Here is a 27,500-nt window from a genome sequence, read left to right on the forward strand (position 1 = left end):
TTTAGCATGGACAATTAACCTAAAATTGGAGATAGTAATCAAGAATATAGATAACGGGATTATTTTTGGTGGATTTAAATGCTGATCAAAGTATTGGGTGATTTAGGAAAAAAAAGTAGCTGTAATAGTGAGTCGTCCTTTGAGTTTTTGGAGGATTTGTTAGTAAGGATCATTATACCATCATTTGCTCGGCTCTTATATCCTAACGTTCTGTAGTCCTCCACATACCATAAGTTTTCCAGTTAATAAGCTCATTACAAAAGTAATTTGTAAGATAATTTGTCCGTTTGGTTCAAAATCAACCAAGATATTTTCGTTAAATGGAATAATTATAACGGAATATAATCGAAATTTTATATATAAAAAAAAATCTAAGTGAAATAGCGTTCAAAATGCCTTAACTCTGAATCCCCCTAATAATGAACGAGCAATACGCGGTGTGAAATGTTAAAAGCTTTCGAACAAACATGATAAAATGATTGTGAAGGTCCTGTAGAGAGTAAGGTTACCCCGTTATATATGACCTGAAAAGCAGCCCTTAAAGTAAATAAGAAGTAAGTAATGAATATCTTGTCTTGGTTTCAAAAAATTCCGAAAGGTTCCAGGTTGGAATGGTCAAGTGAAGGTGTTTCATGCTGCCCCTCGGGAGAGATTTCTTTTCTGGAGGGATTGTGAGAAACTAGGAAATAAAATTGGCGGTCTTAAGACGAGCACCGGAGCAGAAGACCATTCATTTTATAAATACCGAGGATGTTTAATAAATAAATGAATAAAGAATGAATTAAAGGAACACAAATAGGGACTTTATCATGGGGACTTAAGCCTATTTGAATCAAGATTATAAGAACGTTGTTCATGAAATTGATAAGTCACCTTGATCTCCAAGCTATGTAATTTTCTCAAGATAAAGCTACTAGTAATAATATAATCATTACAGGCAGGGTATTAGCGTATGGAATTATTTTGTGCTTACGCCATTTGCTCTTGTTATTTTTCCAGCAAATTGGAGAATACATTACGGAAAAATTAGTATATCCTTTCATGACAAATTTTCAGAAAATTATGTGGTTCTGAGAAGAAACTTATACAGTATATATATATATATATATATATATATATATATATATATATATATATATATATATATATATATATATATATATATATATATATATATATCAAAGTGTTTTGCTAGAATGTAAGCTTGTGGTGGCTGATGTGGTAACGTCCCACACTGGTGAACGCCAGACTGGGCTTCGAGTCCCACTCAGACTCGTTATTTTTTTTTGGTTGCTGCAACCTTACCATCCTTGTGAGGTAAGGATGGGGGGTTTGGGGGAGCCTATACGTCTATCTGCTGAGTCATCAGCAGCCATTGCCAGGCACTCCTTCGTCCTAGCTTGGGTGGAGAGGGAGCTTGGACGCTAATCATATGTATATATGGTCAGTCTCTAGGGCATTGTCCTGCTTGATATGGCAATGTCACTGTCCCTTGACTCTTCCATTCATGAGTGGCCTTTACTAGTGCTCTCATTTACCGTAATGCAACTCATTTTCAACTCAACGAAACTGATTATATTCAAAGTCCTATGCCGTCACAGTATTTATTGTATCCATCACTGATTATCTATTATGCAAAGTTAATACTAAACTCTCCTTACTAATCAACACCATCTGTCTAATTCCATCATCATCGTATCACATACTCTTCAATACCAGTTAAACCACGTGCGTGTAACCTTTCCAAATTAGCCACATATCAAGATTATTCATACATGAAACCCATCAAATGAAGGTATGTGTATGCAAGACGTCTTTATTATACATGCGGAAAGTATTCGATGTCGATATTGCAGACAGAATAAAAATCAAGTAACACGAATAAATGAGATGAAATTACTCACAATTACTGGTGAGTCGCCTGGTGTTCTATTGAGTTATGGAATGATTTTATTTAATATATGGAATTTGGCGGACCAGGGAGGACACTCACTTTTTATTTCGTTCTAAATTCGGTTTGTCCGGTTGTTTTCTTTTAGTTTTTATCAGTTTTTTCCCTGGTTTTAACAGTTCTTAAAGTGAAATGCACAATATGTGAAAGATGCTCCGATTGAATAAAAAGCATTATAAATATGTGAATATATCAAAACTCAAGAAGTGGGGTTAATTACTGTATATCGCACTACAGGTTCTTGGTCGGTAGTCACCCATTTATGCTCTTTTGTGTAGCGTTATAATAATCCACATCAAATGTCTTATACTTTTTTATGGTTAAAATCTGCAGCCGATATCATTAGCATTCCAGCAATCACGAATTGTTCAAGTGTCCTATGTGTGTGTGTAAAGAGAGGCCTATTTATACATGTATATTGTATTATATAGACAGATAACAAATAATATATATAGCACCTATTTATAGGTCTACCTCTATATATATATATATATATATATATATATATATATATATATATATATATATATATATATATATATATATTATCTATTTATCTATCTGTATACATAAAGCATGAATGTATAATGTAGACAGGTAGATAAATAAGTGAATAATTATATATATATATATATATATATATATATATATATATATATATATATATATATATATATATATATATATATATACATATATACATACATAATCAATACAGGATGAAGGTCGCTAGTTACGTCTCAAGATTCCGTTTTCTACAATTGTGTGTGGTCTTTCTACATGGCGTCGCTACAGCTGAAAGTTTCCAAAGTGAACAAAGTTTGGGCGAACCTTTGGTAAAAAAGTATGCAGCTAATGAGGGCTCAGAAGGAATGAACGAGTTACAAGAAGTTATTGGTGAAGTTATCGAAGATCACTTCCCCGACTGCCATCTGTTGGTGATCAAAGAAACTGACGATGTAAACATGGACTTTTTCTTAAGGTAAGCTTCTAGACAAACACTTATCCAAAGATACATACATACATACATACATCCATACATATTTATAAATATAAACATATATAAACACATTTTATCTAACACACATTATATATATATATATATATATATATATATATATATATATATATATATATATATATATATATATATATATATATATATATATATATATATATATATATATATATATATATATATATATATATATATATATATATATATATATAGAGAGAGAGAGAGAGAGAGAGAGAGAGAGAGAGAGAGAGAGAGAGAGAGAGAGATCATCATCATCATCAGCCGTTATTAGTCCATAACACAACATAGGCCTCAGACATGTCCTTCCACTTGCATTTGTTTATAGTCTGATTGTGCCAGTCTACGCCCGCAAACTTTCTTAGTTCGTCAATCCATCGTCTTCTATTCTTTCCCCTGCTTCTTTTACGATCTCTAGGGACCCATTCTGTTATTCTTAATGTTCATCTATTACCTGTCATTCTCAGTATATGTTTTGCCCATAACCATTTCTTTTTCTTACATGTTAGAATATCCTCTACTCTAGTTTGGTCTCGTATTCATGTTGTTCTCTTTCTGTCTCTTGGTGTTATTCCCATCATTATTCTTTCCATATCTCTTTGAGTTATAACTAGCTTATGTTCTAAGGCTTTAGTGTGGCTCCAAATTTCTTAAGCATATGTTAATTCTGGCAGGCCCATTACATTAAATACATCTCTTTTTAAAGAAATTGGCACTTTACTTTTCATAATTTTATTTTGTTACCAAATGTCCTCCATCTCATGCTTATCTTTCTTTTAATTTCGGTCTCGTGTCTTGGGGAAAGGCTTACTGTTTGTCCTAATTACGAATATTCATTAACAATCTCTAGTCTAGACGCTCGTTCATAACACTTATTTGTTGTTTCTCTGCTTTTTCATTGAACATTACCTTAGTTTTACTCATATTAATTTCCAGTCCTACATTTCTGCTTTCTCTATTAAAATCTTCTATTATCTTTTGTAATTCCTCTTATGATTCACTAAACACAACTATGTCATCTGAAAATCTTTAATATTAATTTCTACATTTTCCTAATCTAAATTCTTGAAAATTTCTTCTAGGCATGGTGTGAATAATTTAGGAGAGATGGGGTTTCTCTGTCTAAATCCTTTCTCAATCGGAATTTTCTCGATATCTTTAAGTAGTTTTAGGATTGCTGTACTTCCTGCATAGATATCTTCAAGTGCTCTAACATGAGATTCTTCTATTCCTTGTTTTTGGAGGGCTTTCATTACTTTTGAGATTTTGACAGAATCAAAAGCTTTCTCATAGTCTATAAATGTCATAAAAGAGTGGTTTGTCATACTCTGTTGATTTTTCCATTAGCTGTTTAATTACATGGACATGGTCAGTTGTTGAATACCCACTTCTAAGGCCTGCCTGCTCTCTTGGTTGATTAAAGTCTAGCTGTCTTTCTATTTGGCCTAATATAGGCTTTGTAAATATTTTACATATAACGGAGAGTAAATTTATTGGACGGTAATTTTTCAGTTCTTTCATGTCTCCCCTTTTGTGAATTGGTATAATGATAGAGTTTTACTAAGCTATAGGTATAGAACATTCTTGCAGACATTTGGTGTAAAGTTTCGCCAGTTTTACTATTATAAAATCTTCTCCATCTATTATTAAATCAATTGTTAGGCCATCTCCTCCTGCTGCTTTGCCTCTTAATGCTTTCTTTACTTCTCCTACTGCTAAGTTTGGTGCCAACTCAGGTGTTTGATTATTTCTATTAGTGAAGTTATTTCTTATATTACTATTGTAAAACATTGTATAAAAATCCTATGCATTTTTTATCCCTGAATCTCAATAGAGGATATTTCCATTTTCATCCTTTAAAGCAAACATCGTTGGCCGCCTATTCCAAGTCTTCTTTTCATCTATTTCATGCTTCTTCGTTTCTTTAGCGTTTCCTCAGTTTTGGTTTGATTATGTTTACGAATATCTTGGTTTTTTAGCTTATTTACTGTTTGGATAGTTCTGCTAATTTTATTGAATCTCTCTTGGAATTTACCCTCAATTCCAATCTTTTCCTTATTGGGTTTTTGGTCTTTTCTGATAGCTTCCCTTGATCTTGTTTAGGAACTCTTCCACCTATACATATTATGCCAGTCATATTTTCCAAAGATAATTAACACCTTACTCTGTACATACAAACTTGCAAACAACGAACAGTTGACCCTGAGTGCAATATATCAAAGCTCTATAATTTTTTTTGAAATATTATATGGTTTCTTAACTGCAATACATACCAGACTCCAAAGCATGCTATCATCCTACTTTTCAGTAAATCTTGAGAATTCCTATGCAGGGCGACTTTGCCAAAAAGCTTAAATCCACCCTTTTCAAAATACTGATTCTCCTTCAAGGAATCTGCAGATGAGAAACCGCCCATTTGTCCTTGTCACTCGTCTGCTGATGATGCAGGTGATTAAGGAGTCTCAGACGGCTCATCTCTCGGACTACTTTCTCATTGGGCGGAAGACGACTGGATGCAGGGCAGTCGTTGTTTACCTCCCTGATTCCTCCAACAGCATTTTTAGCAAGTAATACACCCTCCAAATTCTAGCAAGTAATACACACTTAAAATTCTAGCACGTAATACACCCTCAAAATTCTAACAAATATTACAGCCTTAAATTTCTAACAAATAATACACCCTCAAAATTCTAGCAAGTAACACACCCTCAAAATTCTAGCAAGTAATACACCCTTAACATTTTAACAACTAATACACCCTCAAAATTCTATCATAATACACCCACAAAATTCCAGAAAGTAATACGCCCTCAAAATTCTAGCAAGTAATACGCCCTCAAAATTCCAGCAAATATTACACCCTCAAAATTCTAATAAGTAATGCACCCTAAAAATTTTAGCAAGTAAAACACCCTAAAAAAAATTCTCCTGCATGACAAGTTCTTTACCCAATATATGAAAAGACAAATTAAGTAAAAAATAAGAATAATTAAAAAATATTTACAATGAATTTTGGAATTTGGAAAGTATCTTTTATAACAAGAAATCTCTCTCTCTCTCTCTCTCTCTCTCTCTCTCTCTCTCTCTCTCTCTCTCTCTCTCTCTCTCTCTCTCTCTATACTTTTTATACTTCCCTTATTTATTTCACTTTCGCTGTCTTCCCCTGTTCCATTTTTATATTTCCACCGATTCTCACTTACACACTTTCAGAATCTGTCTTTTCTCTTTCTCACTTCAATTTCCCATTTTCTTCCATTGCTTACGTATCTATCCTTAACTCTCTCCCCCCACCATTCTCTCTACATGACCTTTCCGGCTGCAGCTTCCTACAAATACTGAACATCTCGAAGAACCCATACATAAAAGTGTTGGGTATAGGCCTACCCGGCGGGGAGAGAGACTTCCTCATGAGTCACGCCCTTCGGAACACCATCCACGCCCTCTACTTCTCTATGGTCTTAAGCAGTCGGGAGGGACAATCACCTGAGGCTGGCTTGGGGAATCGCTTGGTTACGTCTCAAAATCGTGAGGGTATGTAGGCCTACAGTGTCTTTGAAGATTTAATTAATAGAGAGATTAAAGGTCAGTCGTGACCGTTGAAATTACAAGTGGGTTTCCACCATTTCTTTTACAATTCTATTTCGTCCATTTTCTCTTCCCTTCCCTAGTATCTAATGTACTTTTTTATTTTTAATTAATGCCTTATGGAACCAGTGATCATGAAAATTACGTCTATATTGTTAAACCTCGTTTACCCATTTTTTTTTCTGTCCTTCCATTCTCAGCTAGCGTCGGTCCCGGACCAATCTATCCACATAGGACATCCACTTATCCTTAGTAGGCTAGATAGAAAAAAATGGAAAATTCACATGTTATTTACAGAAATTGAAACAACATTCAAAAAGCAGAATCTATAGATGGATGGATTGGTTCTAGGTCACTAAGCTAGGCGACGGGGCCGGGGGGATCAATTAGCACCAATTCGATGCTAGGAGGAGGGGGGCATAGTTGCACTTTGGTCTTAAAGTGGAAAATGGTAAAACAAAAAATAGAAGAACGCAGAAATGGATGTAAATTAGAAAGACAAAAAATAGAAGAACGCAGAAATGGAGGTAAATTAGAAAGACAAAAAATAGAAGAACGCAGAAATGGAGGTAAATTAGAAAGACAAAAAATAGAAGAACGCAGAAATGGAGGTAAATTAGAAAGACAAAAAATAGAAGAACGCAGAAATGGAGGTAAATTAGAAAGACAAAAAATAGAAGAACGCAGAAATGGAGGTAAATTAGAAAGACAAAAAATAGAAGAACGCAGAAATGGAGGTAAATTAGAAGGCTAAAATTGTGGGTGCAAATAAGGCTCGAACGGACGCTGGAAAGAATCTCTAGTAATGACTACAGTGTACCACATCAAGTCACGATGCTATAGACGGTCTAAACTTATAGCTAGGTTAGGGTCTAGATATGTAGTCTAAACTTATAGCTAGGTTAGGGTCTAGATATGTAGTCTAAACTTATGGCTAGGTTGGGGTCTAGATATGTAGTCTAAACTTATAGCTAGGTGAGGGTCTAGATATGTAGTCTAAACTTATGGCTAGGTGAGGGTCTAGATATGTAGTCTAAACTTACAGCTAGGTGAGGGTCTAGATATGTAGTCTAAACTTATGGCTAGGTGAGGGTCTAGATATGTAGTCTAAACTTATAGCTAGGTGAGGGTCTAGATATGTAGTCCAAACTTATAGCTAGGTGAGGGTCTAGATATGTAGTCTAACCTTATAGCTAGGTGGGGGTCTAGATATGCAGTCCAAACTTATAGCTAGGTGAGGGTCTAGATATGTAGTCTAACCTTATAGCTAGGTTGGGGTCTAGATATGCAGTCCAAACTTATAGCTAGGTTGGGGTCTAGATATGCAGTCCAAACTTATAGCTAGGTTGGGGTCTAGATATGCAGTCCAAACTTATAGCTAGGTTGGGGTCTAGATATGCAGTCCAAACTTGTAGCTAGGTTGGGGTCTAGATATGCAGTCCAAACTTATAGCTAGGTTGGGGTCTAGATATGCAGTCCAAACTTGTAGCTAGGTTGGGGTCTAGATATGCAGTCCAAACTTATAGCTAGGTTGGGGTCTAGATATGCAGTCCAAACTTGTAGCTAGGTTGGGGTCTAGATATGCAGTCTAACCTTATAGCTAGGTTGGGGTCTAGATATGCAGTCTAACCTTATAGCTAGGTTGGGGTCTAGATATGCAGTCCAAACTTATAGCTAGGTTGGGGTCTAGATATGCAGTCCAAACTTATAGCTAGGTTGGGGTCTAGATATGCAGTCCAAACTTGTAGCTAGGTTGGGGTCTAGATATGCAGTCCAAACTTGTAGCTAGGTTGGGGTCTAGATATGCAGTCCAAACTTATAGCTAGGTTGGGGTCTAGATATGCAGTCCAAACTTGTAGCTAGGTTGGGGTCTAGATATGCAGTCCAAACTTATAGCTAGGTTGGGGTCTAGATATGCAGTCCAAACTTGTAGCTAGGTTGGGGTCTAGATATGCAGTCCAAACTTATAGCTAGGTTGGGGTCTAGATATGCAGTCCAAACTTGTAGCTAGGTTGGGGTCTAGATATGCAGTCCAAACTTATAGCTAGGTTGGGGTCTAGATATGCAGTCCAAACTTGTAGCTAGGTTGGGGTCTAGATATGCAGTCCAAACTTATAGCTAGGTTGGGGTCTAGATATGCAGTCCAAACTTGTAGCTAGGTTGGGGTCTAGATATGCAGTCCAAACTTATAGCTAGGTTGGGGTCTAGATATGCAGTCCAAACTTATAGCTAGGTTGGGGTCTAGATATGCAGTCCAAACTTATAGCTAGGTTGGGGTCTAGATATGCAGTCCAAACTTATAGCTAGGTTGGGGTCTAGATATGCAGTCCAAACTTGTAGCTAGGTTGGGGTCTAGATATGCAGTCCAAACTTATAGCTAGGTTGGGGTCTAGATATGCAGTCCAAACTTGTAGCTAGGTTGGGGTCTAGATATGCAGTCTAACCTTATAGCTAGGTTGGGGTCTAGATATGCAGTCCAAACTTATAGCTAGGTTGGGGTCTAGATATGCAGTCTAAACTTATAGCTAGGTTAGGGTCTAGATATGTAGTTTAAAAGCCCCGTCTGACGGAGGAATCCTCCGAGCACTCTACTGAAATGAACTGAATGTCAAGTTTACCTTCCAAAAACATCAAAATTCCTTGACAAGGAATTACCACGGATATTTGCAACTTTAACTCACATGTACCTCAGTGTCTATCTGCTAAAAAAAAAAAAAAAAAAAAAAAAAAAAAAAAAAAAAAAAAAAAAAAAAAAAAAAAAAAAACACCTTCGTTTTATCTTACGGTATCTTTTGATTTTTCGGTTTTAAATTCCATCGTGAAAAGTTCCTCCTCGAATTGCCCAGACAAAAGATATATTTTAACAAACAATAAGCTGGCTGTTATGTATCTTACCAGTTAGGTTAAATTGCATTTGCATAAACGAATAAAACTCTCCTTTTTTATATTATATTTTCCTACCAGTTCTTTCCGTAAGCTTATTAAACTTCGATGCCCGTAACATTTCTTTGATGGCGAGGAAAATAGCAATAGTTATACATGCATATTTCTTCATAATATATGTGCTGTTTACAATAACATGGATTCTAATCTGTCTAACAACAAGTCTGATTTCCAGAACCTGTATTTCGGATTTTATTAATTTCTAAAAAGTTATCATAGATTTGATTTTTTTTTCTGAGTTTTTAAAGGTTACAATAACTATCGTTAAATCCTAATAAACTGACCACAATACTAATTTGTCCTTTTATGTACAAACAATTTTCAGATTTTCAAAGACATGCTAAATAGAAATTCCACAAACCACGAGGTTCCACTGAACAAATAATCCAATATCATTATTTCCAGCAGTGAAAGAGTCAAGATGCCAGAAAACTCTCAATCAATCAATCAATCAACAAAAAAGAGAGATTTCTTGATCTACCAAGTACAATAGACAAAACTGCATGAAAATGGATTGAAATCCCTTTTATATCAATTAATTTCACAATATAAATAATGAGAATTTTCCTACAGGAAGCATTAGAGTGTATCTTCGATGTCTGTTCTGCGACGCTGGTAACAGCCAAGTCATCCTGACGGACACTTGGTTTCCGAAAACTGGCTGGAAGTACGAAAGAAATTTCTTTCCTGGTACGATTTACAGGTTTTGTAATCGTATGCCTTTATTTACTTTGTTTATTAATTCGTGTATTGTATTTACAAGTTGATATTCATTTTGTTTATATATAATAAAATGAACACTAGAAATAAAATGAACACCAGAAAAGCATTTTTTATCATGGAGCAAAAGTACCGTAATTCACTTAAATATTTAAAAAAAAAAAAAAAAAAACAGTGCTCAAAAGAGTGGGTTGAGTAATGTTTATCTTTCATCAAAATCAACAGATCAAATAGAGCGATAGTGTTTCGATTCTAATACAATCTTAACAGACAATAAAAAACAATTAAATTGATTTCCATTAAACTGGAATTACCAAAATGCTAATTCAGTCATGACAATCTTAAGACACGAAATCAAATGAAGAGTTCAATTTAATTCAGTCATGACATTTTTAAGACACGAAACCACACGAAGAGTTCAATTTAAATGAGTCATAACACTTTTAACACAAGAAACCAAATGATGAGTTAAATATAATTTAGTCATAACACTTTTAAGACACAAAACCAAATGACAAGTTCAATCTTATTTATTCATGACACTTTTAAATCTAATTCAGTCATGACACTTTTCAGACACGAAACCAATTGATGAAATCAATTTAATTTAGTCATAACACTTTTAAAACACAACACCAAATAACAATTTCAATCTAATTCAGTCGTGACACTTTTAAAATACACAACCGAATAACTAGTTCAATCTAATTCAGTCATGACACTTTTAAGATACGAAACCAAATGAAAATTTCAATTTAATTCAGTAATGACACTTTTAAAACACAAAACCAAATGACGAGTTCAATTTAATTCAGTCATGACACTTTTTGAAACAAAACTAAATGACGAATTCAATCTAATTCAGTCATGACACTTTTAAGACACGAAACCAAATGAAAATTTCAACCTAATTCAGTAATGACACTTTTAAAACACAAAACCAAATGACGAGTTCAATTTAATTCAGTCATGACACTTTTTGAAACAAAACCAAATGACGAATTCAATCTAATTCAGTCATGACACTTTTAAGACACGAAACCAAATGAAAATTTCAACCTAATTCAGTCATGACACTTTCAAAACAAAACCAAATGAAAATATCAATTTAATTCAGTCATGACACTTTAAAACACAAAACCAAATACGAGTCCGATCTAAATCAGTCATGACACTTTAAAGACACGAAATCAAATTAAAATTTCAATTTAATTCAGTCATGACACTTTTAAGACAAGAAAGCAAATAGCAATTTCAATATAATTCAGTCATGACACTTGTAAGACACGAAACCAAATGAGGACTTCAATCTAATAGAATCATGACACTTTTCAATCTAATTCAGTCGTGACACTTTTCAATTAAATTCAGCCATGACACTTTAAGGACACGAGACCAAATGACAATTTCAATCTACTTCAGTCATGACACTTTTAAAACATCAGTCCAAATGACTACTTTTAATCTCTCTTCCTCTCAGACCAATTCAAGAACTTCAACGGGCACACCCTTCGGATGGCAGTGAAGTCATTTTTCCCATTCGCGGATTTCATACCGGATACGGATGAACCTGGCAGCTCTGTCCAATTTGTCGACTGCCTCGAAGTCCGGATGCTGAGGGAAATGGCCAGGAAATTGAATCTAACGCAAGTCTTCATTCAATTATTTTCTTTAAATTTTATTTTTGAAGGCCCTTCCATGGGTTCTTATTTGGTTAAAATTTACGATTTTCTTAAATATTTTGTTAAGCTTGCGAAAAATATTTTTTCCAGAATCATATATATATTATATATTATATATATATATATTATATATATATATATATATATATATATATATATATATATATATATATATATATATATATATATATATATATATATATATACATATATATATGTATATATATACATACATACATATATATATACTGTATATATTCCAGTAGAAGATAGTTTAAAACATGTAAGAAAAAGAAATGGACATGGGCAGGACATATTATGAGAATTACAGATAATAGATGGACATAAACAATAACAGATTGGGTCCCTAGAGATAAAAAAAAAGAAGCAAAGGAAGGAAGAGAAGACGATGTATCGACGAACTAAGAAAATTTGCGGGTATCAACTGCCATAGAAAGACCAGAAACAGACAGGAGTGGAAGGATATGTCTGCGGCCTTTGAACTGTAGTGGACTAGTTACCTATGGATGGTGCAATTAACCGATATGAGCTTGTATTTTAGAGGTAGAGTAACTGGATCCTGTTAAGTGGATCGTGGGTCATTCCTGACCTACCGCCCACAAATCCATCTACCTGTACATCCGTACAAATAATTACTATGATCAAGGAAGATGGTTACCAAACTAACCTTCTACTTGCTACAAAACCGAAAGACTGTACCTTTCAGCTGCCATCTACTTCTGATGGAATAAAGGTATATATATATATATATATATATATATATATATATATATATATATATATATATATATATATATATATATATATATATATATATATACACTTCAAAGACAACACCTCACCAATCTCTTAAAACTCTCCTCATCTTCAGGATCAGAAATCTGAAAAAAGGAGCAAATCTTGACTCTGTTGTCGACAGGTATTTCAGCCAGTAGATTGTGTTTTCATCAGGGTTTCCTTGGTTACGTGTCCACGGTAGCCCAAATTGATGCACACCTGCCTATTACGAACTTTAAGGCAAGCAAGCAACACTAGATCCTGCCACCTTAAATTCCCTTAAGTCTATATTATTCCTCATCAAGACCTGTAGCATCACTGAGGGCAAGAATGTCTATGCCTCTCTACTTCTAATTATGATTTAAAGGGAAGGTCTTTGCTGTACATCATTGCCATGAAAAATGTACATGCACAAATTGCTGTAGCTAAACCAGTTACATCAGAAACTTCCACTAAGTAGACCCATGCTCAAACGCTACTCAAGTTTGAGTAACTTTATTAAAACATGGCTCCACCACCATTGTGAGAGAGAGTTAGTAAGCTACAGATGTTCTATTCCAAATTATTGCCCACAAGTCCACTCAGATGTAAATGAGTATCAGTAAGTTTCTGGGGTCAATATAACGAGTATGGGCTAGTTACATATCCCCTTACAACTAGCCGAGATATCAGAAGGCTGAGCTCTTCTGGTACCACTTGATTCAATGTGAAGAGTAGTATGAAGAAAAATTTCAGGTTATCACATTCCACTACCAGTAATAGTTTATATACCAAGCTCTAAATGGTTGTCCTATATATAGGAAAATGGCTACCACACTATTTAGCTTAAGCCTCCTGCACACTACTGTACAATGGAACCCTCATTAGTCCTACATTGCCACTGACTGATTCTCCATGGTATTAGCTTGGGTGGAGAGGAGCCCTAGGTGTTGCATTAAAACACACGGGCCTATCCCTTGCAACTGTCACAAATTAGCAACCTTTAATACCTCTGAAAAAGATGAGGAAAGCTCAGTAATTATTCTTCTTCACGAGGCGAAATCCAAACGTCTACTTCTGTCTTCCCAATACAAGGTTCAGAGCATTTCTGTCCGTGGACGACGAATGGGGTCAACCCATTGGTAACGGTTCGTGGACGGGACTTGTGGCCGCCATGATGAAAGAGGACGCCGATTTTGGGACATGTCTCTTCCCCTCAGCCAAGAGGAATGCCGTTGTCGACTTCACCAGGATGTACGCTCCTGAGCCCTTCCTCATCGTCACTCTCAAGCCTCAGCTCCTGCCGCGGTACTTGGCTATCATTAGACCCTTCACGAGTAAGGGATTTTTTAAAGGAACAGTTTGCATGAGTCACTTCTTATAATGGGATTGTTTGTATAAACTATTTTTTCTAAAGACTTAGTTTGTATACACCGTTTTTTTTATTTTCTAAAGACTTAGTTTGTATAAACTGGCTTTTTTAAATTTTCTAAATACTTAGTTTGTATAAACAGATTTTTTCCAGAGAACAATTTTATTATCTTCCTTCTTTTAAAGTTATTCTATTTAAACTACAAGCAATTTTTAATGGGTGGGTATATCTCAATATATTCAGATGACCTGCTTATGTAAAATTTTAGATTATTTTAATTAACTAGCTTACATAAACGTCTTTTAATGCACTTTATTTATAATCACGTTCAGGAAGCACCTGAAATTAGCATAAATTCGTGGATCCTGATTCACGGGTTTCTTATCTTAACCAAGTGCAAATTGCACTAGGAGCATTTTTTCACTTATTTTTTATCAAAATCTTTTCCTACACTGATTTAAATTTATCTTTATAGTTTCTTGCACTGATTTTTTCTTATATGGTTTCTTTCACTTCTTATTTTTACTCATATTGTTTCTTTCATTTTTTTTACTTATATCGTTTCTTTCACTAAGTGCTTTACTTGGAACTTTAAAGTCATTTTTTGTCTCAAATCCTTTACTTCACTAAATTTCGACTACATAACATTTGATTCAATCCCATCTTAAACTTGAAGATACACAATATGAAGTTATAATGAACTCATCTTCCATATTTCACTGAATTTCTATCCTCCGGACCAAACGCCAGTCGAAGTACCTGGCCATCAGTCAACCCTTCACGAGAAATTGTCATTCACGAAAGCATTTAGTTTTAACATAGTTGTTATTGGCAAAAAAATATGAATTACATTCTGATAAATACAGGAGAAAAAGGCTAACGTTACAAAGAATTGTTACTATATACTATAGAAAATCTATTATCATTATCATCACGACCATTATACTTTTCATCATCATCACTATCATCATTATTACTGGCATCATCATTCTCATTACCATTCAAAGCAAGCAAATATTCCAAAGAAAGAAACATAAAAGGCCTTCTTCAACTTCCTAAGCAAGCTTCCACAGACAACAGAACAACAAATATAAAAACTAATAGGCATTAGCACTGTCACATATAGTGTATAGTCACCGCAGAGATTCTGGGTGAAATAAGCCCCACCCCTGATGACGTCATAGCCAATAATGTTCTCTCCACGTAATCAGCTTGAAATTTGTGACTGCTAACGTGGGAGGCAACGTGATTGGCTATGACGTCATGAAGGGGTGGGGCTTATTTCACCCAAAATCCTTGTGGCGACTATAGTATGCCAATAAGTATGCACTGAAACATAACTATGAATCAGCTGAAATTAACACCTAGAATTATCCCAAGTTTAATCTACTATAATGCCATTTGAAATAATCCTCCGCAGTGACCATGTGGGCTGCGGTGGTCGCGAGCAGTGTGGTGGTCGGCTTATCCTTCTGGGTCCTTCACAAAGGATGGTTGGATATATCCTCACGCCTGAAAGAACCCAGGCAGGGGAGAGATATGGGTCCCCCAGAGGAATCCAGCATCTCTCATGCCATTTTCTATACTTGGGGCCTCCTGTTCCAGCAGACGCCATTCAAGAATCCTTCGTACTTCTTCGGCAGGGTGAGTTTTACAAGGTTATCAGTGTATGGAGGCATAAACTTGAATAATAGCAGGGATATAAAAATAGAGAAAAGAAAAGAACACATATCAAATGATGGGTTATTGCCCTGTCCCTTGCCTCTGCCATTCATGAGCGAACTTTAAATGAGGATCGAACCAGAAAGTGCACAAGACGGAATACAATGAATAACAGTAATTTATCAAATTCCAATTCTCCATTGCCTCAACAGTTGTGGTTAGCTTGCTGGATGATCTTTAGTTTCCTAATACTGACGACGTACAAATCTGCTCTGATTGCTAGTCTATCAGTGCCCCAGATGAGCGAGGCTGTTGATTCCATCCCACAACTGCTGAACCAGAAGGGTTGGACGTGGGGTATGGAACCTCACTACAGCGTGGGTTGGCAGTTTCTGACGGAGAGCACAAATCCTGATAACCAGATGGTGGCCAAGACCTTAGGGGTAAGTCAGTCTGTCATAGGCCTATGAGGAAACAAGTCTAACTAACTACTCACTGAACTGAAATCTCAAAACTTAAAAACGTTCAAATGAGCAAACGAAAATAACAATTTCATAGGTTGATATGGAAACAAGCCTGACTCTATTCACAGAAATAAGGACTCATAATGTAAAAATAGTTTAAAATGAGCGATTAAAGGAATAAAAACAAAGATCAATCAACAAATGAGTAAAGACATAGAAATCATAAAATGTCCGGAATAAGTTCTGAACATCAATAACCATTTCTTAAAGAAAATTAACTTTTGTTTGTCAAACACTTCAATCTGAAACTTTTCATTAAATCGCAATTCTCTCCTGCTTTTATGACGTTTACCTTCGGTTATCAGTGATCTGTACCGAAACGCATCACTAAATATCACAATATGTACATGCATACACACACACACATATAAGGTAAGGATTGTTGGGCTTCTGTTAATGTGCATGGACTGAGTTTTGAGAAAAGTGAAGAACAAAGGAATTATGTAGTTGTATTGGATTACTTAAATGCCAGAGTGGATGCTGGAGAGGCAGAAAGTGTCATTGGAAAGTATGGCATATCAGGTAATAATGAGGTGGTGAGAGACTGCTAGATATGTGTGCTGAACAAGAGGTGGAGATAAGTAATAGTTTTTTTTAAAGAAGAGAGATATAAATAAGTATACATGGGTAATAAGAGTGGGAAATCGAAGAGAGGTAGAGAGAGCATTGATGGATTATTGGGATGATAACAAGAAGACTGAAAGATATACACATATTTAGGGGTATAGCTGCCGGTCTGATAATTTTTTTTTTCTTGAACTAAAATTAGCTGAGCAAAAGAGTGAGGGAAATAGAATGCAGGGATGTAAAAGGAAAGTAGTGAAGGTGGAAGAGTTGAAAAAACAGAGACAAAAAGTGAATATCAAGAAAGGTTGGAAGTGGCATATGACAGGGTGAAATTGAGAGGAACTGGTGATCTGGAGGATTGGAAGCTAGTAAAGGAAAATTTTGTTGGGCACGCAACTGATGTGCATAGTGAGAGGATTGTTGAAGGCAGTATGATGAAGAGTAATGAATGGTGGAATGACTGAGTGAAGATGAAGGTGGAATGGGAAAAGAGGGCATTTGAAGAATTGCTGTAGGATAATAGTATAGATGAGGATGAAGGATATAGAGAAAAATGTGGTACGGAAGGTGGCCGAGGCAAGGAGGGGAGCTGACTGGAGGTGGGGTCAGGGATTGGGAGGTACATATGAAGAAAATACAAAGAAGTTTTGGAAAGAAATGAAGACAGTAAGGTAGGGTGGATTGAGGAGTGAAGAGACAGCGAAAGAGAAAAATGGAAGGTTTTGAAAGATGAGGCAGGAAAAAGGTGGACTGAATATTTTGAAAGGTTGCTGAATGTTGAGGATGATAAGGACGCAAATATAATTGCTGTTGCAAGTGTTAAGGTACCATTAACGGAAGATGAGAATATGAGAGAAATTACAAGAGGGGAGGTGAAGAGAGCACTAGATGAAATGCAAGTAGGGAAAGCACCTGGTATGGATGGTGTAAGGGCTGAGATGTTAAAGGAATGGTGGAATGGTTGGTGAGATTATTTATTATAAGTTTTATGTTCGCAAAGGTCTCAGTGGACTGGGTGTATGTGTGTATTGTTCCGCTATACACAGGTAAGGGAGATGTGCATGAGTGTTGTAATTCTAAGGGTATTAGTTTTCTAGTGTGGTTAGAAAAGTGTATGGTAGTGTTAATCAATAAGATTATGAATAAAGTGGAGGATACAATCTTAGAAGCACAGTATGCTTTAGAAGAGGTAGGGGATGTATGGCTCAGATTTTCATAGTCAGGTAGATATGCAAGAAGTATTTAGCAAGAAGTAACATGTTATATTTTGCATTTATGGATCTGGAGAAAGCTTATAATAAGAGTTGATAGGGAAGTGATGTGGAATGTGATGAGGTTATATGAAATTGGTGGAAGGTTGTTGCAAGTAGTGACGAGTTTATAAATATGGAGTAAAGCATATGTTAGGATAGAAAATGAAGTGAGTGAGTGGTTTCCAGTGAGAGTGGGGCTGATATAGGGATGTGTGATGTCACCATGATTGTTCAATTTGTTTATTGATAGAACTGTAAGATTGGTGATATATATATATATATATATATATATATATATATATATATATATATATATATATATATATATATATATATATATATATATATATATATATATACATATATATATATATATATATATATATATATATATATATATATACTGTATATATACGCTACATTTGTATGAATATGTAAAACCATATAAATACAGTAAATAATTTTGTTGATGATTAGGTATATTGATTTCATTGATGTAGGTATGCCTTGCATTTGGTAGTTGCCATTTCACAGTCATTAAAAACTTATTTCTTCCCTTAACTTAATTTTCGTCTCCAGGTACGGGATATAGCCGACGAGATGAAGTTGGTGAGCAAAGGAAAACATGCCTTTTTCACGTGGAAGAATTACGTGAAGAGTTTCATCGCGGCAGAATACACCGACAAGAACGGTTACACTCCCATGCACATCAGTCGGCAACATTATTTGGAAACCAGCGGGTCCTACTGGGGTTGTCGGTTAGTATAATAATAGAAATTATAACTTCGAAATCAAAGTGATTTATTAAGCACATAGAACAAAATTATAATTCAAAGGGATGTAATTTCCTATATGGCTCTGGATTCATATTAATACACATTCGAACCTTTCCTTGCTTGCACAACTACACAGATTTTTAATAAAAAGCATCAACAACTTTCTGACATGTGGAAAGATAAGCATAGGCAAATGCACAACCTTCCTCAATTACTTAATCCTCATCATTATCTCCTCTTACGCATAATGACCCAAAGGGCAAGGTAAAAGTAAGAATGGATTAGTCATCTGCAAATAGGTGGCATTGCCATTAACTTTATTTCAATTTTACTGGTCCAAAGTTTGGTTGTGGCAGTTTAATCATACTCACATCAACTTTCAACTGATTTGGTGCAGGTTCAACCACCCACCCAGAGTCCCAGATAGATTTTCATTGTATTATTATCTCTATTCGATAGGGAAAATGCATCAGTAACAGTCCTCAGTAGCCATTGCCCTACTTTTTTTCCCAGGTTTTAAGAAGGGGAAAGAGAAGTGACTTCGGTTTTCATTATATACAGTATATAGAGTATGTGTCTTTGTTGAGACTTTTGGACATTGGATTTATGAATTCGGACTTGGCGATGAGACCAGAAAGAGGTTGAACAGCAAGATGGAAGATAGGAAACGGGAAGGGAAGTAAAGTAAAAAAGAAGTGAAACCAGCTATGGGTAGGGACCATACGACAATCCCCATTTCGAATCTCTCTCTCACCCCCAAAAATCACTAGATTGTGGTGGCCCTTTGTGGATTTTGCACGTAATGTCCCCCCTACTGCATGTGAAAATTGTAACGAATTGCTAATTGTTCAAAGAAAACAATTAGGATAGTGTTTTTGTAGAAACCTCTAAGACTCTTGCAGCAGCATTTTCCTTAACTAAATAAAAGAATATTAAAATAATTGCACCACTTGTACATATATGATACGACCAGTAGTCCAGGTACTACGCGTTTGTAGTAGATTAGTAATGAAATAGCCACCAAAAGAGGACAACATCGTGGTATCCCAAACACAATAAATAAAATGCTTCGAGATTTAGAAGAGAAAGGGTACGATGTAGGGTATTGTAAAAAGAAAAAAAAAAGTGTAATTGAATAAGTTCACGGAACTTACACTGCATACTTGAATCAGTGTACTCGACCGTTTGAAGACGTGGATAGTTTTGAATTGGCCCTTCATTAAAATAAAACAGTATCCACTTAAGTTCAATAAGTACTGAATTCTATTCAAGACACAAAACCTGATTTTACATTGATCGAGTGAAAACTTTTATGAGGTTTTGACAAATTAAAAAAAATGCAAGAATTGGATGACAATGATTCGGAAGTGGATGAGAAATGAATTGGCCCGTTGAGATACTACCGCTAGAGAGTTATGGGGTCCTTTGACTTGCCAGGCAGTACTACATTGGATCCTTCTCTCTGGTTACGATTCACTTTCTCTTTGCCTACACATACACCGAATAGTCTGGCCTATTCTTTACAGTCTCTCCTCTGTCCTCATACACCTGGCAACGCTGAGATTACCAAACAATTATTTTCACACAAGGGGTTAACTGCTCCACTGTAATTGTTCAGTGGCTACTTTCCTCTTGGTAAGGGTAAAAATAAATTTAGCTATGGTAAGCAGCTCTGCTAGGAGAAGGATACTCCAAAATCAAACCTGTTTCTCTAGTCTTGGGTAGTGCCATAGCCTCTGTACCATGGTCGTCCACGTCTTGGGTTAGAGTTCTCTTGCTTAAGGGTACACTCGGGCACACTATTCTATCTTATTTCTCTTCCTCTTGTTTTGGTAAAAATTTTCTTAGTTTATATCGGAAGTAATTATTTTAATGTTGTTACTGTTCTTAAAATATTTTATTTTTCCTGATTTCCTTTCCTCACTGGCCTATTTTCCCTGTTGGGGCCCCATGGCCTTATAGCATCTTGCTTTCCCAACGAGGGTTGTAGCTTAGCAAGTAATAATAATAATAATAATAATAATAATAATAATAATAATAATAATAATAATAATAATAATAATAATAATAATAATAATAATAATTTAAGCTTGTTGAGTTTTGCCTGTCACTCTGGGTGCAATGTTCCTGCAGAAAGTATTCACTCTAATAAAAAAAACTTGCAGGCAACTAAACTGAGGTCTGCACTAATAGTGAAATTCAATTTCGACTGGAGTTGCACTAACTTTTTTGATTACCTTAAAACTCAATCTTCACTCCTTAAGAAAATAAAATCTTGCAAGAAATACACTTAAGAGTCATGGTTAATGTATAAAAAAAACGGGGGTGTTTTGTTTTACCAATCAGGAAATCATATCTATAAGCTCCCTTTCTATGTTATCAAAACATATGTTTTACCATTCAAATGTATACTATTTTTTGAAGAATAAACTAATCTCACATGCCAGGACTCAGAGTGAAAAGATTTTCTCTCTCTCTCTCTCTCTCTCTCTCTCTCTCTCTCTCTCTCTCTCTCTCTCTCTCTCTCTCTCTCTCTCTCTCTCTCTCTCTCTCTCATATATATATATATATATATATATATATATATATATATATATATATATATATATATATATATATATATATATATATATATATATATATATATATATATATATATAATTTATACAGATGTCTCCCTTTCACATTTCAAATAAATGAAGCCGATAGGACACTGAAAAGACCCTAAGTAATCCCTGCAGTACACCGTATGAAGGTACCCTGACACTTGCACGACTTTTTGCCACGAATTTGTCGTGGCAAGTCGCGACACTTTGTGGCACGAACTGGAAGATAAAAAAAAAAAAAACACAAAAATTACCTCAGAATCACAGCTGACCTGTCCACATTGACACGAACTAGCACGACGAGTTCACGACGAGTTCACACATAGTTTTCGCATAGTTTGCGCACTTCCCGCATCGTCCCGACAAGTTCACGAACAGTTCGCATATAGTTCACGACCCGGTCAGGAAATTTGTCGTGACCAAAATTTTGAACATTTCAAAATTCTCGTCACGACATGCCAAGATGTCACAACGGGTTTACGAACACTTCACGCCAGTTCACGAGGAGTTCACGACTCAAGTCGTGGCAATGCGTGCCACAAATTCGCGCAAATATCAGCCTGGCTTGAGGTGCACTGACAGCACCAACACCATCCCCCACCCCCCCCATCTTCCACGGGAATCTTTTGACTGATAATTTTTAAAATTCAAACCTTGGAGACCCATCTTTGGCACGTTGTAGTTTTCCCTGACCATAACGAATCCAATGTTTTTAAAGATATTCTACGCAATAATAAACTCAATATTAATCTATCATAAGCAAACATAAAGAACTGTGAATTAAATAGATGGTTATGTAAATGCAACTGACATGGATCTATATAATTTAAATAACCCATCAATTGTTTTAGTAGAAATAAATGATCTAAACCGTAAGATATTACCATAATGAGCTTTTGGTCCAGTTGGAGCACATTGGGTTAGTATAGATCCCCTTAATTTTCCTACAATTCGAATATAGTGTAGACATATCAAAATAGAAAACGAGATAACTGATGTTGGGTTTCATTATAAATGGAAAATCAAGTAGACCTTTAATATTTCTTTGCTGGAAAAATGCAAAAAAGGAAGTCAATAGGAAATACCAGGATTTTAACCGGAAAGTTAAAATATAAATGTTTACTCAAAATTATGTTTATATTTATCTTTATTTTCGTGTAAGTAAAATTATATTTAAGTTACCCTAGATACAACCGGCGCAACTATATTTTCTTTCTCAAACCAAACCTTTCGCTAAAGAAAATGGATTTGAAGGCTAACCAAATTAATCAGGACAGCATCAATGTTTACCATCACGCTAATTATACTTATAAAGAACATATATCTCTTGTCTTAAATTTGAGAGATATTCCATGTAGCATATTCAGAAGCGTCGTCCAGCTGCAATGTTCATGGTCTCCCACTTATAATTAATGATACAAAAGTAACTTAACTATCTGAACACCCCCTTCCCTCTCTCTCTCTCTCTCTCTCTCTCTCTCTCTCTCTCTCTCTCTCTCTCTCTCTCTCTCTCTCTCTCTCTCTCTCTCTCTCTCTCTCTCTCATTTGAGGCTATCCAGCTGGTATTTCTTTCACTTCGAGTGCATGTAACCAGTACCACGATATGGTTTCATAAATCACAACATATAGAAATTTTGGTACATAACTCGTATGCTTGTAACGATAAAAAATACTAATACAAATAATAATAATAACCCATAATCTAGTATATCATTATTATTATTACTAGCTAAGCTACAACCCTAGATGGAAAAGCAGGTTATCATAAACCAAAGGGCTCCAGCTGGGAAAATAGCCCAATGAGGAAAGGAAATAGATAGAATAGTGTGCCTGAGTGTACCGTCAAGCAAGAGAACTCTAACCCAAGACAGTGGTAGACCATGGTACAAAGGCTATGGCACTACCCAAGACTAAAGAACAACGGTTTGATTAAGGGGTGTCCTTCTCCTAGAAGAGCTGCTTACCATAGACACTCTTCTACCCTTATCAAGTGGAAAGTAGCCACTCAACAAATAAAGTGCAGTAGTTAATCACTTGAGTGAAGCAGAATTTTTCGGTTATCTGAATGTTGTTAGGTGTACGAGGAAAGACGAGAATGTGTAAACAATAGCCCAGATGATTCGGTGTATGTGTAGGCAAGGAAAAATGAGCCGTAACCAGAGAAGGGTCCAACGCAGAACTACAGGGCCAGTCAAGGACCCAATAACTCTCTAGCAGTGGTATCGCAAAGGGTGGCTGGTGCCTTGGCCAACCTATTACCTTTTCTGGAATAATCGAAAAAAAACATTTTTTAAACATAGATACTAGGTTTATACTTATAAGCGAAATATGCAGACTTAATACTTGGTCGGGCCATTATTTTACACTAAAAAATGCGGGAATAAGAGCACATAAATTCTAGAAACAGCCAAGGACCTGAGATGAGAATTGGTATGAAGATGCATTTCTAAATTCACTGAAGCCCGTCTCATTTGTGAAATACCGATGTCCTTTTCGTAAGTTATGAGTAATAGGATTTTTTACCACTTTCGTCTGAAATTAACAATAATCATACACACACACATACAAACACACGCATATATATATATATATATATATATATATATATATATATATATATATATATATATATATATATATATATACTGTTTATATACATCCATGCGTATATGCATGAGTATGTATATGTGCACACATACATATACATATATATGTGAGTGTGCATGTGTGCACATATACACTCATACACACACACATACAGTACATATATAAATATATATATATATATATATATATATATATATATATATATATATATATATATATATATATATATATATATATATATATATATATATATATATACACCTGTATGTATGTATACTGTAAAACCTCCTCAAGCATGGGCATTATGCTCCAAGACCTTATGCAGTTGTAGATATCTGCAACTGATAGGCTAGGTAAACTCTACAGGTATTTGAAATTGCTTCTCTGAAATACAGAGAGGAAAAACAATCTATGTACGAAATTACCCTAAGCAAAGCATTGCTGATATTGTCTATAACAGTATTGTTATTATTATTACTAGCTAAACTACAACCCTAGTTGAAAAGCAGGATGCTATAAGCCCAAAGGCTCCAACAGGGAAAAATAGCCCAGTCAAGCAGGGAAACAAGCAAGTAAATAAACTTCAAGAGAAGTAGCCTTATGAACAATTAAAACAAAATATTTCAAAAACAGCAACAACATTAATATAGATCTCTCATATATAAACTATAAAAATTTCATAAAAACAAGAACAAGATAAATACGAATGTACCCTCAACCAAGAGAACTCTACCCCAAAACATTGGAAAACCATGGTACAGAGGCTATGGCACTATCCAAGACTAGAGAACAGTGGTTTGATTTTGGAGTGTCCTTTTCCTAGAAGAGCTGTTTACCATAGCTTAAGAGTCACTTCTACCCTTACCAAGAGGAAATCAGCCACTGAACAATTACAGTACAGTATTTAACCCCTTGAGTGAAGATGAATTCTTTGGTAATCTAAGTGTTTTCAGGCGTATGAGGACAGAAGAGATTATGAATAATAGGCCAGACTATTTAGGGTATATGCAGGCAAAGGAAAAATTAGCCGTAACCAAAGAAATGGATCCAATGTAGTATTGTCTGGCAAGTCAAAGGACACAATAACTCTAGCAGTAGTAGCTCAATGGGTGACTGGTGTCATGGCCAACCTACTACCTGGGAATTAAGAATTATGAGTACATCTTCCCAGACCATGAAATGAACTTATATCTAAAGGTTAGACACATCTAAAATAATGTTAGGTACAGAGAGACAATGACTTACCAACGTATACTCTACAACCGCAATACCATACCATCTAATAATGGCTCTCTCTCTCTCTCTCTCTCTCTCTCTCTCTCTCTCTATCTCTCTCTCTCTCTCTCTCTCTCTCTCTCTCGTATTGTAGATTACACCTATCTATGTCGTACAAGACTAAAACACAGCATGTTCGAAACAAACTACATACAATACTAGTATCTACGTTACTCGCTACTCAGCAGGCCATCAACTGTCCAATTTTTGCTTCTTGATACTCCTTAGATTATTATGATGATTACGATGATGATTCTACAGATGCCTACACCAATATGGTGAAGGAATGAGAACTTAGGCATTGCAGAAGACTCTAGTCACTTGATGAGAGAGAATGGGTTTATCTGGATCCGTGTCACTCAATGAAAACTGAGACAAAAATGGCCTTATGGAGAAAAGATTGGTAGGAAGCAATGTAGAGAGTTGTGGCTTGGCAGTAGACGATGTTCATGGTACTGGTTCTAAGCAGACTATATTGATGATGACCAGTCATTTACTGTTTCTCCATCAGTATGCCTTTTTACTACCTTTGTTAGAAACACTGTAATTGGCGAGTGTTGTTTTGCTTTTTCAATTCGCCATATGCCTACTACAGCATAGGACCTGTGATTCCTCAAGTCACAATAATGGACCATTTCAAATGTGGGTCAAATTCTATCATCTTATCTTTCCATTCACAAGACATTGTAAAGACATAGGCTGGTCTTTCTTAAAGTCCAATTTTGTGGCGGAGTTGTCATCGTCACCCTTTTCTGATGATGACTTGAACTTTTCTACATTCGTCAACTCTAACTGATGCTTTTCTCTATGTTCAATGATATTTTCATCCAACAGGTTTCCCCTTTGATTGCCACTAAGTTGTCTTGCCAATTCTAAAATCTTATCGGCCTCCTTAACAAGTGTCAAAACCCATTACGAGCCATTTTAGCTTTTTGGACAACTGAAAACACCATTTAGGAGGCATGACTATAGTTAGTATAGTGTACCCTACATATATAAATGACACATCAGAGATTTTATTCATTTCATTATGCAACTGGAGTAGTACACAGAGAGGATACCTTCGCCTGGTTCTTATTACTCAACCAACAGCAGCTCCAGCTGCGTTGTTGTCCACATAAGAGCAAGAGAAGCATTCTGCCCCTCAAATTGCTGATACTACTAAATTGGTGGAAAGATTTATATTTACAACTCAATGCTGTCACAGTATCAACGCGACTCACACACTCATAACGAGTCATACTTAATAGGTTAATAACCCCAATATATGAAACTCATTGTTTACATATTATTCTTGCCCTTGTCCATGGGTTTAGGACATATATATGTATGTATGTATGTATGTATGTATGTAAGTATGTGTGTATGTATATGTATGTATATATATGTATATATACATATGTGTATATATATATATATATATATATATATATATATATATATATATATATATATATATATATATATATATATATATATATATATTTATATATATACATATGTATATATATATATACATTATATATATGTATATAATATATATATATATATATATATATATATATAATATATATACATATACATACATATACATACTGTATATGTATGTGTTTAAAATATGAATTCTAGGTTTCCTAGACCTTTGCTTGTGTATTTGCAGCATCTTGTACTATATACATCGATTAATCTATCAACCTAATTGCATAAAGTTGTTTTCCAACCTTGTGCTGCTCTCAGTTCAATCCCATTCTTACCTACAATTCCTCTTCACGGTTGCAGGAAAGGAGCTCCTTTTCTGCGTACAATTATCGATATAAAGCAGCACCTCTTTGAGGGACACCTTCTAGAACTCTGGCTGAACCAGATATTCAGAGAGACGGCCACACGCGCTAGAGATAAAAAGGGCGACACTGCCTATGTACAGGTAAGTATGTTCCTGTCATGATGATATAGTTATTTTCTTATATGTTTAAGATAATGATACTATGCCTTAAGTGTTCATGCTTGAATAATTTTGTAACATAGAATAAATGTTTGTTGTAGGAAGCAAAATTTCCATATAGAAATATTAGACAATGCCAGGGATATGATCCCTTGATTCCTCGTCTGGAAGTCGTACTGTAAAAAGATGAACACAAACAGCAAGGATTCTTACGATTAGACT

General features: G+C 35.2%; 1 protein-coding gene across 1 annotated transcript in view; it reads left to right on the forward strand.

Moving 5' to 3' along the window:
- The first annotated feature begins 2,670 nt into the window (after positions 1 to 2,670).
- LOC137633018 (glutamate receptor ionotropic, delta-1-like) overlaps positions 2,671 to 27,500 on the forward strand; it is a 25,892-nt gene continuing 1,062 nt past the window's right edge. Inside the window, exons 1-10 of the mRNA XM_068365185.1 lie at positions 2,671 to 2,933; positions 5,378 to 5,554; positions 6,310 to 6,518; positions 10,089 to 10,205; positions 11,716 to 11,881; positions 13,790 to 14,031; positions 15,487 to 15,710; positions 15,941 to 16,171; positions 18,652 to 18,830; positions 27,116 to 27,260. Of these exons, the coding sequence (XP_068221286.1) occupies positions 2,671 to 2,933; positions 5,378 to 5,554; positions 6,310 to 6,518; positions 10,089 to 10,205; positions 11,716 to 11,881; positions 13,790 to 14,031; positions 15,487 to 15,710; positions 15,941 to 16,171; positions 18,652 to 18,830; positions 27,116 to 27,260 (1,953 nt within the window). The remainder of the gene's footprint in view (positions 2,934 to 5,377; positions 5,555 to 6,309; positions 6,519 to 10,088; positions 10,206 to 11,715; positions 11,882 to 13,789; positions 14,032 to 15,486; positions 15,711 to 15,940; positions 16,172 to 18,651; positions 18,831 to 27,115; positions 27,261 to 27,500) is intronic.

This window comes from Palaemon carinicauda, chromosome 42 (assembly GCF_036898095.1).
Source record: "Palaemon carinicauda isolate YSFRI2023 chromosome 42, ASM3689809v2, whole genome shotgun sequence".
Lineage (NCBI taxonomy): Eukaryota > Metazoa > Arthropoda > Malacostraca > Decapoda > Palaemonidae > Palaemon > Palaemon carinicauda.